The following is an 18225-nucleotide window of genomic DNA, read 5'->3' on the forward strand; positions in this document are numbered from 1 at the left end:
CGCAAACCCAGGCACACAGCTGCCTCCGGGTCCGGAGCCAGCTGCGGGACGGCGCGGCAGGTGGATGACCGAGAGGCGCCCCGCGGGCTGTGCCCGGGTTCTCAGCAGACCCCATCTGGGGCCGCCTCCGGCCCAAGGCACCCCGCGGACTGCGGCTCCCCAGCCTCAGACTTCAGGCGGGCTGCACCCAGGGTGGGGGTGGGGGGTTGCGGAGGAGGGGGCGCTCCGCCAGTGAGGGGTGGGTAGCTCTGTCGGTCCCGCCCCCGCGCGCCCTCGGGCTCAGGCAGGTACGCGGTGCCCGGACCCTCCGTCTGCGGTGTCTGGCCGGTGCCACGGTCCACCCTGGGTGAGTCGGGGGCTGGGGGTCGGGGGGGGGAGTCCTGCCCGACCCGAAAGCGTTCGGATCCTGCCGGTCATCTGCCTCGTTCACAGCCCCCCCCAGCCCCCCCACCGACTCCCGCAACCCGTACTCTCGGGAGCCCCTAAAGACGCCCCGGGACCGGAGAGGGGGCGCGCGGGCTCCCGGGAGCGGCGGGGACTCGCGGCCCGGGTCCCCTCTCCCCGCGTCCCCAGGCTCGGTGCAGAAGGGGGCGGCGGGGGAAGGGCCGAAACTCCGTACCTCGAGCGGCCGGGCCGCTGGGGGCGCCTCGGCCGGGGAACGCGGCTCCGCGCCGCCCCAGCTCTGCCCAGCGCGGTGGCTCCTGTGCGCGGCGGCGGCGGCGGCAGGCTCTGGAGGCGGCGGTGGGGGGTTTAGAGGCGCCTCGGGAACACGTGACCGTACCGGGGATCCCCCCCTCCATCCCCCACCCCCGAGACCCCGCGCCGGGGCGCCTGCTCGCGCCACGTTCAACCACAGCCCGGGCGGGGGGCCCCCGAGATGGCTCCTGGTCACCCCGGGTCGTGGTCCCTGGCCGAGGCCAAGGTCATTTGACGGGTGCGTAGGTTTGGGACCCTCCTGCCCTCGCCCCGGCTCAGGGAACTCGGAGGAGTCTTGAACCGGCGTGGGAATGGGGAGAGCTCCGAGAGCCCAGTGCTCCCGAGGAAAAAGCCTCGAGGCCCGGATACTCTGTTTTGGGAGAAAAACTCCCAAAACAGAACCCTGCTCTTTGTCGCCCTTGTTTTTATTTTCGGAGTGAGGAAGGGAGAAATCTCGACGGGGGTTGGGGTGTTACCAGAGCGTTCAGGGGACCCGGGAAGTCAGCGGGCGCGTAGGGCGCAGGCGAGGGAAATGGATTGACCCCCACTGCCGAGGGTGACAGGTGTGGAAGTGGACAAGGGGCTGCAGCAGGAGAGCGAGCTTGGCATGGGGGCAACGCTTCTCAAAACCATTTTAAGTGACAAAGACGAGAGGGTTAAAATATCGTGGTCATAGGTTGAAACAAGACAAAACATCATGTCCAGCCTGTATTGGACAGCTTTGCCTTATTTCTAGCTGGTCATAGTTGTCATTACTTCGGGCTCTGGGTGGAGGTGAGGAGTGGGGTGGGGTGCAGAGAGAGAGATTTTAGAGAGAAATTTCTTCTGCTGATGTGATCCTTTAGGTTGAGCTAACTGCTAGTATTGAAAATAGGTCAACATTTCAATGTGGTAAAGATTCCAATTAGCCCATCCATTTTTCTCTTCCCACCGAACAAACATGCAAGTCTCATAAAAAGGTGTCAGAATTTCTTCTTTCAATGCATGTTAAAATATACAGTATTAGGACATAGTATTAAGAATATTGTAAAAAAAAATTATTAGGAATCTTTTGTTTTGAAAAAAATTCAGCTTGAAAACTCCAACAGTTATGCCGAGTAAAGAGGAAGATACAGAGATAAGTGTGCTTTACCTTCAATTTCCCGGGAAGTATTCAGAACCGATCATCACTCTTTGTAGAATATAATTAAGTTTCTTTCTATTTTATGGTGTGACATTCCATCAGGGGAGTGCCACCTCTGGGAACAGAAATAGTGATGTCCGTCCCTCCGTGTGTTTTTCCTGCTGGCTGTTTATAACTGCTCCCTTGGGAAATTAAGTTGGATTTTGTGTGCGATACAAAATTAAATTGGCTATTTCCCAGTTCTCATGGCTCTTTATCAGTTACAAAAGAAAGCTTATCAGTAAAGGTGAAAGTTAAAGATCACTCGGGACTCCTAAGACAAATTATTGAACAATAAAACACTCTCCAAACAATATCTGAGGTAGCATTTTACTGAGGAATGTGCATGTTGTTTTTGTCAGTTGTTTCATTTTAACAATAGCTAGCCTTAGTGAAGGACACTGAAGTGCTTTTATAGAAATCTTAATATGTGATCTTGATTTTTAGTTATAGGAGGAGCTGGGGAAGGGAGTAAATATACTATAGAAAATAACATTTTATTTGATGCATTTTTTAATCTGAAAATATTGTTGTATTAAGAATAAATATTTCTTTATCACTTTCTATCACTTGAGCCCTTAATACTAAAAAAATGCGGAAAGGGCCATGACTGCATATTATCAAAAATTTTTTTATGATGCTCTTTGCTACACTGATTTCTTTGAAATAGTAATAGCCTGTCATATATGCCAATATTTAGGACTTAAGGACCTAACATTGCAAAATGCATGCAATTTTTTTTTTACAGAAAAAAGCTATTAGAAAAGTAAACTTAACCAGAAGTATTGTGTACAGACAGTCTACTCACAATGTAAGAGGCACTACAAACATTTCATTACCTTCTTCTGATAAGCAACTGTGATCCTTAAGCAACACTTTGTTTCTCTTATTGATGTCCTAATAATTAAACCACTAAATAAAAGCAGCGACTGATTTCTAGAGAAAATGTACAATTCTTTTTTTAAGTAATGTTTTTCCATACTAAAAATACATAGAGACGTATATGTGATACATATGTATACAGTTAGATATCATACTCATATTTACATACTGGACACATGTCAGAACACTTGATGGCAGAAAGGCTTAATACCAAATAAATGGTGTGACTTTAGACAAGTCACTTGATATTTTCAGCCTTTACTTTCTTTGTACAATGAAATGTTTGGACTAGCAGATCTGGAGCTCCCTTTGAGCTCTGAATAACTATGACTTTATGCCATGAATAAGCACGCATTACAGGCATTTGTTAAGAAAAAGTGCGTTTTGGATCTTCTGAAATATATAGTGGTCATAAACTTTGTTTGTCTCTCCTCTATATTACCAAAAAAAGAAGGAAAAGAAAAAGAGAGTTTCCCATTATGACTGACTACATTTCCTTCTTCCCTGAAGCTAGTAATAACTATGTAATTATATTTCATTCATTCTTTCAAAAAGTTGTGGGTGTCTTACATATCAACAAATAATTATTTGTCTAATTACATTTTAAAAGGCTGCAGCACTAGATATGTGTAAAAGAAGAAAACATCAATTGCTTTGGAGACATGACACTGTATCAAGTAAATCTGTATATATGCCTTACGTTCTTCTCTTTTGCACATCAAAACTTTCGAAAAGGGTTGGTGTCTGTTAAGTAATCCCCAAAAACTATTTTTTAAATCAATTCCTATTTCCTATCTAGTTTTTCATGGTTAATATCTGAAATCTAATTTTAAGTCTAAATATAGTTTTACTTGGTTGAAGTGGAAAAGTTTTTTTCTTTTTTGTATGTTGGTTTATTTTGAATGGTCTTTAAAAAGAAAGTTTTGAGAACTTTTAAAAACATAAGTCCAGAGTCAGAAGCTGATATGGTCGAATAATATGCTCTTCAAAAATGCTTCTGTTACCATAGCCTTACTTTTATCATTCTCACAGATATTTCTGCTTTTAAAAGTTATTCAGCAGGTAGGATAAGATATGAGACTTCTTTTACTAGACAATATAAATATTTTTGTTTGTTTGTTTTATAAATATTTTTGAAGGCAGCAGTGTCCATGGTCCAATCTTATACCTATGGTTTCCCCATTAGGTTTTTCCCATGTGGCAGGACCAGCACATGAGCAAATCCCTAAAACAAAAAACAAAAACAAAGAGAATCCCCATCAGGGGGAGCGTGGTATCAAACATACAATGTATAAAAATAGCTATAATCCATTATAACTACATGCAAATGCTGAGGACATTTTTGGGAAGACATTTTTAAATATGTGAAATGATTTGGCTTGGTTTGTATTTTCAAATTTTATGGGATCCCACTCAATTGTTTGTTTGTCAATCCTTTAACCAAACTTTTTTTCAGAATCTATGATATACCAGATTTTATTCTAGGCTATGAATTTAAAGAGGTTTATGAAATAGTCACTGCCTTCCATAGACCATAGTGTGGTAGTAGATCTGTGCGTATAAACAATTGATTGCAATAGAGTGTAAGTCTTTTGCTAGAAATAAACCTAGGGTGCTGTGGGACTATAAATAAGAGAGCAAACTGAGCCTGTAGCAGGGAGATGAGATGATGCAGAGGGTTAGGAGAATGCTTCCAGTTGAGAAGATACTTGAACTGCAGTTTGAGGGATTGGTGAGAGTTGATGAGGGAGGTAATGGGCAAGAAGGAAAGTGAGCAATAGCATGAAGGTGAGAGAGAATATAACATTAAGAGAGGCACAGATAGTTCAGTCTGACTGAAGTATGTGGGGAGTGATAGAGGATGATATTGAAAATTTTGGTTCAGAAGGACTTAGTTTGCACAGAAGGATCTGAGAACAACTGGGGAGTTTAAGCTGGGAAGTGCTATAACTGGAGTGCTGTAGAAGCAGCTGGTGTCTGGGAGACCATTTAGGAGAGAAATAAGTAGATCTTGATGGAATGGAAAGAACATATTGGAGAGATTTTTAAGAGGAGAAATGGATGGGGATCTGTGACCAACTGGATTTCAGAGCATGAGAGTGAGAAATGCTTGGGACAGACAGTTTCTAAATTTTGGCTGGAGGGATTGGTACAATGACACTGTTTGAGATCATATCCACCAGCTAGGAACACACTTGCCAAGGAAACCTGAGAGAGAGCTGTACTTTAGGTAGAGATTTGGTGTTATGAGCATATAAGGATGTAATCCATGGGAGATGATATGATTATCCATTAAGAGTGAAAAGAGAAGATTGCAAATGGGATTCCAGTGAGAAAAACCACTATGAAAAAAGATAGAGCACATTCTGGGGGGAAATTCTGAAGAATTGTCAATGAGGAAATAGAGAAAACTCTGAAGAGCAGAGTTAGTGAAGTCAAAGGAAGTGAAGGTTCCAAGAAGAGGGGACGGTGGAGAGAGTCAAGCGCAGCGAAATATAGTAACATCTGAAATGCATCTGTTGGCCTTGGCCATTGGTGTGCTGGGCAGAAGCAGTTTCAGGTGAGCCATATTTGAAGAGCAAATGCAAGGACAGTATATGTACCTGGTTCTTGCAGAAACTACACTTCATGCAGCCTCTATAATATCTCTAATTTAGATATTCATTTATAGTTGATAGTATGCAATAGACTATCTTTTTTTCTTTTCTTGGTGGTCTATAAAATAGTGTTGCAACTCACATCCTGTGTTACCATAAATTCATAGAATTGTAGCAGGTAAGGACACATTATCAGTTCATGGTATACGAATCCGTTCACCAACATACCTCATGGTAAGTTCCAACCCCAATGGACTTTCCTCCTTATCGATACAACTTACATTTTGGTTTTCACTTGTAGTATTAATGCATATCAGGATTCTTCTGAATGATAATTTATGATAATTTGCCTGTATCAGGACCTGATAGTATTTCAGGAACTTTAACCCTTGCAGCAGGAGACCAATAAAATAATTACAGTGAATAAATTCCAGTAGCAAGCATGATGACTTACTTTTATCTAGACAATTACTGAATCATATAATTTAAAGGCTAGGCCAGTCCACAAAGGTATTCCTGTTTTGTTAGGTGATAAAAACTCAGTTCTACAGAGGTTTAATGAGTAGATCCTATCCTTCAGTTTAAAGGAAAGCGCAAGACTGTTATCTATGAGAATATGAGAATAGGTAATTAATTTAATTCTCCTAGTCATGATTTATAGGTCAAACTCTTTTTCAAACTTGAATTCAAAAAAATTTCTCTGGGCGGGCCGCGGTGGCTCAGCGGGCAAGAGTGCTTGCCTGCCGTGCCGGAGGACCCCGGTTCGATTCCCGGCCCCAGCCCATGTAAAAAACAAACAAACAAACAAAATATAATAATAAAACAAGAAAATGTTTAAAAATGTTTCCCTTTCTTCCTCCCATCCTTCCTTCCTTCTCTGTCTTTCCTTCCTTTCCTCCCTCTCTCTTATAAAAAAAAAAAAAAAAAAAAAAAAAAAAAATTTCTCTCTTCCTTAGAAAAGGTGAAGTTTTGGTTAATTTGAATCCCAAATAGGAAAGTATGCAAGAAACGCTTTTTTTTAGGAATAGAAAAATTATCTTGAAATTGAAATGAGGAATCTCTAACACATTTCTTCTGAGAAATTCAGATTACCTTGTTTATTTCATTCCTCTTATAAGATTACAGTATAAAAGTATCTTGTGATTTTGGTCATTGTACTATGCTTAATTTTTCTAGTTTACAAATGAGAAAGAGTCTTTAGTAAATGATACCTCTGGAGAATTATATAGCAGATAATTTTATGTTGCTTGTTGTTGACCATCTCAGAACTTCTGTTTGAACCACAAAATTTGATATAGAAAAATGTGTTTGAGAAAAATGATCATTCAAAGATTGGTATTCAATATTAAATCTCAAGAATGCAGCTTTATTTGCCTTAAGAAGAAACTTCACTAAAATTTAAATTAATAAAGTGATAAAATACATTGGCTCTAGTAGTTCAGGGATTCTTGCAGACATGCCTTTATTAGCACTCGTGAACAAGACAAAGTATTTGAGGCTAAGAATACAAAGACAGAAAGTAAAGTACTTAATTAGGATAACTTATTCTCTCAAGTCCAAAATATTTGTTGATATAGCAAAAAGTTTTATATAAAAGATGTAACTTGCTCATATTTTAAGTCTTGATCATAATCTCTTTTCAACTATATGGAAAACGTTTCTAAAGGCAAATATTTTAGAAAGTTTACGAAACAGAAAAACAGATTGCATGCATCACTAACTATATAAGCAAAAGTGCTATGGCTTATATGGAGCTTTAAATAGCCTAACAACCAGAAGAAAAAACATTTTTTAATAGTGTAAAAAGTTCAAATGATTTCTTATGTCTTAGAATTTTCTTTTTGTATACTTTATGGCCGGGTCACATTTCATCATTTTTCCATGTAAGTATCCCGTTATTGCAGCACCATTTGTTGAATTTTTGTTTGTTTTGTTTGTTTGTTTTTGGGAAGTGCATGCATCGGGAATCAAACCTGGGTCTCCCACATGGCAGGCGAGAATTCTACCACTGAACTACCCTTGCACCCCCCCCAATATGTCTTAGAATTTCATTTTGATTTTAGTTTTAAGACAGAATGTAATCACCATTGTTTTGAAATAAAATCTCTACCCATAACCTAAGCAGTATCCTATGTCTTTGTTAAGCAGACTTTTTATTTTGGGGGCAGTTTGATTTGGAAAAAGTTTTAGTCATCTACTTCAGTAAATAATTTTCCTGTGAATTACTCAGTTTTGACTTTTCAAACTAAAATAGAAGTATGTAAAACATCTGACATCAGTGTATCAGGAACTAGCCTGATTCATCCGGCTCCACTAAAGTTTTCCCCCATCAGTGTACTCTGTGTACATTCATTCCGTTCTTTTCTTCGTAATGTTCAGTACCTTAGTACATTAAGCACCGAGGAAATTGCATTCACTTTTTTCGACCACCGGGAAAACGATGGGGTCATCCTGCTCGACTGAAAAAAAAAAAAGAGCTAGTCTCTGGGAATAAATCTGACTCAATGCACTTTCTTGATGGAAACAAATCTCAAAAGGCCAGACTATCTCATCCGAGCTTCGTTCGCTACTTCTGCTTTTTAAAGCTATTTTCTTTGTTTACTTATAAAATGAGGTCGATAACCTCTCCGCACAGCATGAGAAATCCTTGAGCATCACAAAAGAGGGCCAAAAAAACACCCAAGTATGAGTGGCAATTCTGCAGTAAATTTCATGTTTCCTCTTCCCGTACACAACAAATCGCTTTTATTCACGAGTTGGGCAAACATTCGACCTTTGCAGCCGTGTATAAGTGCGGCCACCAGATGGCAGTGACCTGCAAACAAAGAAATGACGAGAGCGTGGACTTTGCAAAAGCCTGGTGCGACTACCTCTCCTCCCGGAGCCTAGGACCGTGCAGGCAGGAGCGCGTCCCCTTCCCTGCGCGGTGCGTGCGTGTCTAACAACGCGTGGTCTCTGTATTATTGCCCTTTTTTGCAAGAATTCCTAGGCAACGCCCGCCCGAGGTGTATATCAGGGGTGAGGTGTTGGGGGGGGGAGGGTTGGGGGCGCTCCTAGCGGGGGGCGCGTCACGTGGTCGGGGATGAGGTGGAGTTGGGCTTCCCGGGGGCGTCTCCTCCTGTCTCCACCGATCTTTAGGTTTCGAGCAAGAGGAGAACCGGCAGATCTCTGCTCCCCGCCCGGTTCCTCCCGTTACCACCTTTCCCTTTTCTGATAACAGGGGCGAAAGAGACGAATCCAAGAGAGGGTAAGTTTCGCGTCTACGCCTTTTAAGGGACTTTTGAGAAATCTCACATTTGATGGGAGAGGAAAGAAGAAGGACGCGAGAGCCCGGAGCTGGCTTTGGGTGCCCAAAGGCGGGGTCAGCCTTGCAGCGCAGGTAGGCTGCACCTGAAAAGGGGGCAGGTGTCCCCATTAGCGGACATCCCCTCCAGGACTTCTGGCCGTTGGTATGGGGCGGACGCTGGTAAAGGAGGAAGATACATTTCACGGGAGGTCGCGGCGCTCCCACACCTGCTCCCGGGGGCGCTTCCTGACAGCAGATCAGGTCCTCTCTTTGGGTTCTCTTTCAGGGGCTTGAGAGGTGGGAGGGTCCTCGCACCTCGCTCATCCGGCAGCATTTTGCGGGGTCCGGCTGGACCCGTTGCAGGAAGGCGGTCGCGCTGGAGGATTTCCGCGAGGTCCGGCGGCCGGGATGGGGAGTCCTCAGCCTTCGCCCCCCCTTCTCCGCGGCGTGGGGCCGGCTGGGGCCCCGCGTGAGCGCAGAGCGGCGCGGGCGGCCGCGGATCCTGCACCCTCACCCCCCACTGCACGCGTGGGTTCCCCGCGTCTGTGCCGGGACCGAGCCCGGCTTCCCCGCGGCTGGGCCTTTCCAGTCTGTTTTGCCTCCTGCTGGAAACCCTGAGCCGGGTCCTCCTGTTGCCAAATTTTGAGCTCCTATTCGGAACCGTGATAAAAGAGAGCTGGGCTCGGTTCCGTAACTTCTGCAGCCTAGGACAAAGAGAGAGAGAGAGGGACAGGAGAGTTCCGATAGGTAGAGTGTGTTTGGGCCTTTCACTTTTCTTTGGCGAGCTCGGCGGTTTGCCCTGCCCGCTTGGATGTTGCGAGAAAGCGGGACTCGCGGGTTGGTGCCTCCAAGCAGGGGGACGGTCCAGGGTGGTCCGCTGATAGGGGCAAGAGAGAGCCGAAAGCCAGCCAGCCGGTTCCCCATGCACGATGTAGCGTGGTTTTCGGAGGTTTCTACTTTATTAGACTTTCCTTATTGTTAGAAGGCAGCTGTCTGTTGAACGAGCCCTCCCCCGCGGGCAGGGGCAAGAAATTATGTAACTCATTCAGATGAGCTAACGGTAACTTTGGGAGGCTGTATGTAACAAGGCGCCAGCTTCTTTTCTAAAACGAATTACAATTGCCAGTCCCGAGCATTTGGAAAAAAATTATCCGCTGCAGGATATGAGCAGAGAGCTGTATTTTCAGGTAGTAGCAGCTTTTCGAACAGCAAGCAGCAAAAGAACAGCATTCTAATTGGAAAGAAGAAAATTTTCCTTTGGAAGAGGGCTAATTTTTCAACTGGTGATGTATATAGTGTTTCTATTTTGTCTTTAAGTGCACATGACAGCTGTACTGAGATTTAACAGCTTTTAATTTTTTCAGTGTCTGTAGTTGCATAACTTATTCTGGAAATACATATTGGAATAGTAAACATCAAACTTTCTTTTGCAAAGATACTGTTTGTAATTTCTTTCCTGCCTAGTATTGTTCTTTTTCTGACAATTATCTTTCCTTGAAATTATACAAAGTTAAGCTAAAAATAGACATTTTATCCATGCAAAACCTTTTTACCCAGCTGGAATGTCTTCTGAATGTGTTGTTAGCAAGGGAGGCTTGCAAACACCATTTTTTTATTTTGTTTTAAATAAAGCATTTTCTGTATAGCTAAGTTAACTTCTACTTACTAAAAAAACTGCTGTCCTCACAAGGTCTGTCTCTCAGATATAATTACAGAGACATTAGAGTTTCAGTATACTGACCTAAACTCATCTCCAGGAAAGCTGTCTTTGTAGCCTATATATTGCATTAATTCCCATATGTACTGAATTTTGTCAAAATCAGTCATGGATATAAAGTTTGAAGGAAACTTTTCTATTTTTCTTTCTTTTCATCACACTTTGATCCGCACCCCCCCCCATTATCTGTCCCCCAGCCTCTTAATAAATCTCTTTTTCTCTTCATAAATCTTCCTCATTTTGAAGACAACAGCAAAAGTAAGGATTTTAAAACAAAAGTCATATCATTTCACATCGTTGCCAGAGACTTTCCAGTGGCTCCCCATCTCTGTCAGAGTAAAAATTCAAGACCATACCTTGGAATAAGACTCCACTCAGCCTGTACTTGTAGCCCCCAATAGCCCCAGTCTTCCTCCCCAGCTTTATTTCTCTCCATAGCGCACTTAGTATCATCTAGTAAATTAGATTATTTATTTATTTATTTGTCTTTCTCCACCCACTGAATGAAAAACTCAGTGAAAGGAGGAAATTTTGCCGGTTTTGGCCACTGCTGCCTCCACTGAAATCATGCCTGATGCAAAATAATTGTTCAATAAATAATTTTGAGGAGAATGAATTTTCATTCAGAAACAATGCCTTTTTCTTTTTTAGAAATTGGAAAAATTGTGCCTATATAGCTGACGTAATAGAATGACTGTTGTAACTAGCAATCATTTTGCCTATAAAAGGACTATAATAGAATTGAGCTATTACTGTTAATAGTAACTCAAACAAGAATCTATAGTTTCAATCATGCAGATATGCTATTAGTCAACATGTGTTTTTCTGAATCTAATATTGCATGGCACCATGAATTATACACAGTCTCTACCTTAAAGACTGTATACTACTATTTTATTAGTGAGAGGAGCCAACTAAGCATTCGAGGAACTTTGAAAGATGGATAGAATTTGGACTTGGTGGTGAGACAGAGAGACAACATCTGGCAAGAGGAATGGCAGGGGTGGAGATGCAGAAGATAAAATGGGTCAGTTGCATTCGTTGGGCTGTGGATAGACTGGCCTACCTGGAAGGGAGCATTCACTTGAGAGTTATTTGAGCAAGGAGTGAAAGGTAGAAGGGGGCACCATGTAGGAGTCTTCAGGTGTCAGACTGAGGAATGCACTCTAGCTCACACCTCATGAGTATCATAAACTGTCTCCCAGTACTCAGATGTCTCATATTGGTGGTAGTTGGTGTCAGTAAGGCACAAGAAGCCATAGGAAAAAGAGGATGCACCTTCCTGCTATGCTGGTTTTAATTTTAATAATGGAGACAAACAATGAACTAATAATAATGTTACATATCTTTTTAGTAACTTGAATACTAAATATGATGCTAATATTTTTTTTTTTAATTTTTTAGGGAAGTAAGAGACTTCCAGAAACTTTTTTTGATTATTACCTGCTTCAAGGTTTGTTCCCATACCCAAAGAGACACAAGTATCACCCAAGTATTTGGAGACATCACAGGTCGTTGCATAGCAGTGGAGAGAGCCATATTTCAAGTAATGTTCACACCTGAAATCATTCCTTTGCATTCCTAGCCTTAAATACTTTCATTCTGACTTAATGTTAACAACCCTTGTTTGTATTCTTCCATTGCACAAGGTCAAATTGTGGTTTCATAACAAAAACACCCCATATTCTAGAGAGCAAAAACTCAGGGGGTTCAGTGGAGGCTTCCCTTGAAAGGCAAATGCTTTTTGTTCATTGAATTTCTAATCTCCCATTCAATGGAAGTAAATCTGTATGATTTACTTTACCACTCTCACCAAAGAAAGAAATAGAAGTTTCTTTTTTAATACAGACACAATGGCCTGTTATGAACATAAACAATCCTACCTCATATATTCACTTAGGAATTTAGAGAAAAATAAATTTAAAAAAGAGCTTTTAACCTCCGCGAGACTTGCATCTGTGAACTTTCTTGTTAGTGAATTAAGTATTTATATTACAAAAATGCTGTGAAGGCTGAAAATTGCAGCTAAAATTTAGATCCCTGCATTGGATCTGCATTCAATAGGTGGGAAGGGGTTATATTTATGTGAATAAAACCTTATTCATCCTTTGAAAGTTTCTATTAATAAACTCTCAAAATCTTAGAAAGCTTCAGCGTTATGCAAGTGAATCTCCTATACAATACAAGAATCCCCTGAATTGGTCTTTCAGGTAGTACTTATTAAACTTTTGTATGGAGGATTTGTTAGTTTTGCAAGCAGCTCATTTTATTTGATTAAGCTTTTGTGCCTTATATTGATGCAAAAATTCTTTTTAAAATAATGTCCATCCTTTGTTCCTATACACAAAATGTTCTAAGTCCTGCTTTCTATTCCACATGAACCATATTCAAATATGAGAAGACATGTATACCAATCCTGAGACTTCATAGGTTGAACATCTAATGGTTCTTCAGTAGTCCCACATATGACCGAGTATTTTGGCATTTCACTGCAATGCTCATTGCTTTTTAAATACACTTATGTTAATTAAAGCCTATCTTTTTAAAAAAGTAGTCTAATTTATGGTGGAACGATTTGTACGTTTGACCTCTATATTCATTCTTCCATTTCTACAGCCAGAGCGAGAATTTGGAATTTGCTAATTTTTTTGTTTGTTTGTTTCTGGTTAAATTTCATTAAATTGTTATACATCCTGTTCTCACAATGCTTAGGAATGTGCTGCTATTTCCGTTTATACAAGGCTTCAGGCCTGGGATTTACATATGTCTTACTAATATATAGGCTGTTTTGTTGAAATTCGATATGAAAAGCCAATGAAAAATATGATGAGATTTTAATTTTTTCAAAATGTTAGCATTGTTTCTGGTATTTAGGAAAAGATTCAATGCAGACTACATTTTGTTTATTTATTTAGGTATCTTCACTTTAAAGAGTACTATCATTTTCACTGCCCTCAATAAAATTAGTAATGCAATTGATCATTTTCTCTTTGCAGATTATTTGGTTCAAAGGAATAAAGAGTTCAGAATAACTTGGTAAATGGATTCCAATCTGGGAATAAGAAAAAGAGGAATATTTGACCTGCTTTGAAGAAACACACTGTTCATTTGTCTAAAGTAATTTATACTACCAAACCAATCAAAATGAATTCAACATTGCTTTCTCAGGTTGAAAATAATTCAGTCCACTATAATTTTTCAGAGAAGAATTCCCAGTTTTTGGCTTTTGAAAATGATGATTGCCATTTGCCCTTGGCCATGATATTTACATTAGCACTTGCATATGGAGCTGTGATAATTCTTGGGGTCTCTGGAAACCTGGCCTTGATCATAATCATCTTGAAACAAAAGGAAATGAGAAACGTTACCAACATCCTGATTGTGAACCTTTCCTTCTCAGACTTGCTTGTTGCAATCATGTGTCTCCCCTTCACTTTTGTCTACACGTTAATGGACCACTGGGTTTTCGGTGAGGCTATGTGCAGGTTGAATCCTTTTGTGCAATGTGTTTCAATCACTGTGTCCATTTTCTCTCTGGTTCTCATCGCGGTGGAACGACATCAGCTGATCATCAATCCAAGAGGATGGAGACCAAGTAACAGGCACGCGTACGTAGGTATTGCCATCATTTGGGTCCTTGCTGTGGCTTCTTCTCTGCCCTTCCTGATCTACCAAGTACTGACTGATGAGCCATTTCAAAATGTAACACTCGATGCATTCAAGGACAAGTATGTGTGCCTTGATAAATTTCCATCGGACTCTCATCGGCTGTCTTATACCACACTTCTCTTGGTGCTGCAGTATTTTGGTCCTCTCTGTTTTATATTTATTTGCTATTTCAAGGTAAGAAGACTCTCCTCCTGCCATTTCCATTTTCACTTTCTCTCCATAGAATTCCTTTTTAAATAAGTGAGTCTAATTGAACTTGTGGCTTTTTTTTCCCCTCCACAGATATATATACGCTTAAAAAGGAGGAACAATATGATGGACAAGATGAGAGACAATAAGTACAGGTCCAGTGAAACCAAAAGAATCAACATCATGCTGCTGTCCATTGTTGTAGCCTTCGCCGTCTGCTGGCTGCCTCTCACTATCTTCAACACCGTGTTTGATTGGGATCACCAGATCATCGCCACCTGCAACCACAATCTGCTGTTTCTGCTCTGCCACCTCACAGCGATGATATCCACCTGTGTTAACCCTATATTTTATGGGTTCCTGAACAAAAACTTCCAGAGAGACTTGCAATTCTTCTTTAACTTTTGTGATTTCCGGTCTCGGGAGGATGACTATGAGACAATCGCTATGTCCACCATGCACACAGAGGTTTCTAAGACTTCTTTGAAGCAAGCAAGCCCAGTCGCATTTAAAAAAATCAACCCCGATGATAATGAAAACATCTGAAGCTGCTTGTAGCATATGGTCCCAGATGACATCTGTTTAAAAACAAGCACAACCTGCAGCGTATTTTCATTACATGTTCTCCCAAGGAATGGAGTTGAAATCATTTGGGGAAGACCAGGATTTTCTTGTCTTGCTTTTTTACTGATTTTGTTGTCGTGTCATTATTTTTTTGGATTGCATTTGGAATGAAATGTGCAGGATTTGGACTCTTCTGGCAATAGTTTGGACCAGATATCTTTGGAGTGCTTTTTTTTTGTAATTGTGTGCATATAATACAAATGGCTTCTATGCCATATTTATTGGAATGAAAAATTTTAAAAGTCTTGTTGTAAACTGACTTTAGAAGCATTAGCTACCAATACTCTCATGTATTCTGTCAATAGATTGGACCATCCTGAGTGGTAGCTCTCAATTTAGTCTGTTACAGAGATGAGAGCATACTAAAGCAGCATTTGAGATGTGGAGCAGAAAGAGAGTTTATGTCTTACATACCTACAGTGTGAAATCATTCAGAAGTGATTTGCATCATTTTTTAAATTTCAGAGTGGATTTAATTGATTACCACTTTTGATAAGATCATAATGCATAAAAAGTGCTTCTCAGCTGTAAATATCACAGGGAATTGGGCTGCCCACAAGATTTAAGTGGGAAAGCAGTTCCCAAGCTTCAAAACTATTTTGGTATCTGACAACCAAAGCATTTCAGAGTAATTAGTTTAATAAGTAAATTAGTATTGCTGCAAAGAGTTGAATGATACTCATTTAAATGGACGGTCAAGGTTTTCCATTCTTCACCGACTACCAAGTGTTTCCCACACTTTCTAGCATAAATATCCATGTGATTCAAAAGGTGTTTCTTGCTTGAAATATATAGAAACACAAAAGCTATTTTCCATGCATCAGTGCCTATATAGTAACCCATTTTTAACTTTCAATGTCCATCTTTCAAAGAAGATGACACAAGGGTACGATTTTGAAAGAATGTTCACCCAGGCTAGCAGAAATAAATACCTGAAACTTGAGAACACTTCATATAGTCCGCGTTAACGTATAAAAACTAAGCGTGCCTTGTGGAGTCTTATAAATAGTGTACTATGTAGCATACTGAGGAGTTGTGTTGTGTTAATATACTTAATTCTGTGTGTCTTGTAATCATAACCGAGTCTGAGAATCATTTGGAATAAAGATAATTTAAAGAGTAAGACATATCTTCAATGTATTATACCAAGTATTATGTGTTTGATTTCAGAAGGGCAGACATTTTATTAAAATTGTTTTTCCTTTTGCTGAGCAGTCTCTTTGGTCTCTTTCTTCAGTTTTGCTTATTGCATGATTTCTCATCCGTGGCATTCCCTCAGCATCTTGTATCTGATCTCTAATGAAGCATTTTCTGTCCTGTAACATAACTACTGATGTCAAAGTTTCCCTCTCCCTGCTAGATTATGTTTCTTAAAGGCAGGGACTATAAAATGCTGATATTAGAATTTTTAAGCACTTACTACCTGGCAAATACTATGTTAAGTACTTAAGCACCTGTGAGAGTGCAGTGATAAATATTATTACCCCTCAAGAGGAAATGGAAACTCAAGTTGAAATATTTGTGTGAACCACTCTCACAGTAATTGGTACAGAAGAAATCAAACCAGGTCTTTTCAGTGCTACTAAGCTAATCACTGAGCTATACCTATGATAAACTTATAGTAAATATATATATTTTTTCTAACTTTTTACAAGTTACTGCATTAAGGCATAACAATACCATTGACATTCTGATTTTAGCTGCAGAAAGAATGGAGCAAAGTAGAAGAGCTGAGAAAAAAAAATGGCCATTATGATAACGTGTACCTGTAATCTCACTCTGAATTAGAGAATGCTGCTAAAAAAATAGAATTTGATTGCTCATAACTTCATTTTTTTACTGTTAATTGGATACTCTTGTCCCCATTTCTACTCCATAAATTTCCAAGATGATTAACAAATTTAGAAGAGAAGAAACAAATGGATGCTATTCTATAAACATTACAGCTAAAATAAATAGATATTTTGACAATGGAAATATTTCTCCATACACGATAGAAGTGAGAAGAGGTGGATTTAAACTAGGATTCCAGAGTAAGAATGGCTTAGCCTTCATTGCAATTCAGTGAGTATATGGGCACTGCTAGAACTGTCACAGCCAGGATTACTTTCCTCAGGAATCAAGGATTCTGCTGGTATCAGTGTAGTTTCTCAGCGAAATGTGAATTCTTTCTAGTCTCCACATCTTCTTCATTTACATATCTCCATAGTCGATCACACAAAATGTTAGAATTAAGCATCTGACCTATTGAAATTGAGAGTGTGATCTACTAAATTAAATAAGATTACCCAAATTTCTTTCATTTACTGATTCATTTACTGATATATGTGCATGCATTTATGCATACACACATATGTATACATTTAACAACTTGTAAATTCCTACAATGGGTTTATTTTCATTGCTACTGATTTCCTTATTTCTTTATAACAGCTATCGCCTAGGTAGCACTTACTATATCACAAACTGCCGTATAAACTTGCACTTGTGTTATTCTCATTTCACATATAAAGAAAGTGAGGCAGAGAGAGGTTATGTTACTTGCCCAATGTCACTCAGCTAGTAAATAACAGAGCTAGGGTTAAAATCCAGGCAGTTTTGATTCAGAGACAACCCTTCCCACATTCCAGACTCTGTCTGAATTTCCGGCTCTCTGCCTCTCCTGATCTACTCATCACCCCTACCTTCAGTCTATACCTGTCCCAATCCTAGAGTAACTTCAAAAGATTAAAAAAATAAAAGTCTTATTCAAAGCCCTCTTCTTAGATCTAAAACAAACTTCTAATCATGGTGATTTGGGTGAAATTCCAAATTGGAGATTGTAGTATAACAAAGAACTTGGCTGGTCTTTATTTTTGGTTCTTGGCAGGTAACCTCCAAATTTTTCAGATTTCCCATAGGAGGAACATCTTTTGTTTTTCATGGTGAGCCACAGACCACATCTGATTGGAGATGACTCAGGATGGAAGCTGGCTATACTGGAAAAACCAACCGTAGTAGTTGTCTTGAGCTTTAAGCCAGATCTCTGAGGATGGAGGGGCTGAGTCCAGCCTCGTGGATGCTGAGTCAATCAGTCGTGCCTACATAATGAAGCCCCATAAAATCTCTGGGCACCTGAAGCTCAGCAAGCTTCATGATTTATAATATACATTGATATGCCAGGAGGGTGATACATTCTGACTCCCTGTGGCGAGGACAAGGAAGCTTTGTGCTTGAGAGCCTTACCCCCAGATGTCATCCCTATACATCTTTTATTTCAGCTTCTGATTCGTATCTTTTCTTTCTTTTTACGATAATAAAACTATAATCATACGTATAGCACTTTCCTGAGTCCTGTGAGTTGTTCTAACAAATTATCAGACTTGAGGGGATGGTGGGAACACTCCAAATTTGTAGCCAATTA

At 40.4% G+C, this 18225-nt stretch overlaps 1 protein-coding gene across 7 annotated transcripts; it reads left to right on the top strand.

Annotated features, from left to right (window-relative positions):
* The first annotated feature begins 224 nt into the window (after positions 1-224).
* NPY1R (neuropeptide Y receptor Y1) lies at positions 225-16028 on the top strand. Of its 7 annotated transcripts, XM_077139623.1 has the most exons (5): positions 8221-8263; positions 8558-8584; positions 11745-11886; positions 13337-14183; positions 14292-16028. In XM_077139623.1, the coding sequence occupies exons 4-5, from the start codon at positions 13485-13487 to the stop codon at positions 14742-14744; spliced, it is 1152 nt and encodes a 383-aa protein (XP_076995738.1). In that variant the 5' UTR covers positions 8221-8263; positions 8558-8584; positions 11745-11886; positions 13337-13484; the 3' UTR covers positions 14745-16028. The 7 variants fall into 7 exon arrangements, with proteins under 7 accessions (XP_076995739.1, XP_076995738.1, XP_076995736.1 ...); XM_077139621.1 differs by lacking the exon at positions 11745-11886 and having other exon boundaries at positions 8240-8263; XM_077139620.1 differs by lacking the exons at positions 8221-8263; positions 11745-11886 and adding an exon at positions 8273-8342 and having other exon boundaries at positions 8476-8584.
* The last annotated feature ends 2197 nt before the right edge of the window (positions 16029-18225 follow it).

Source organism: Tamandua tetradactyla, chromosome 22 (assembly GCF_023851605.1).
Source record: "Tamandua tetradactyla isolate mTamTet1 chromosome 22, mTamTet1.pri, whole genome shotgun sequence".
Classification (NCBI taxonomy): Eukaryota; Metazoa; Chordata; class Mammalia; order Pilosa; family Myrmecophagidae; genus Tamandua; species Tamandua tetradactyla.

Bases quoted from the DNA above. Each gene is read 5' to 3' on its own strand.
- NPY1R (XM_077139624.1), top strand. From the start codon at position 13,485: ATGAATTCAACATTGCTTTCTCAGGTTGAAAATAATTCAGTCCACTAT. The intron at 14,184-14,291 runs GTAAGAAGACTC...TCCCCTCCACAG, and splicing joins TATTTATTTGCTATTTCAAG to ATATATATACGCTTAAAAAG.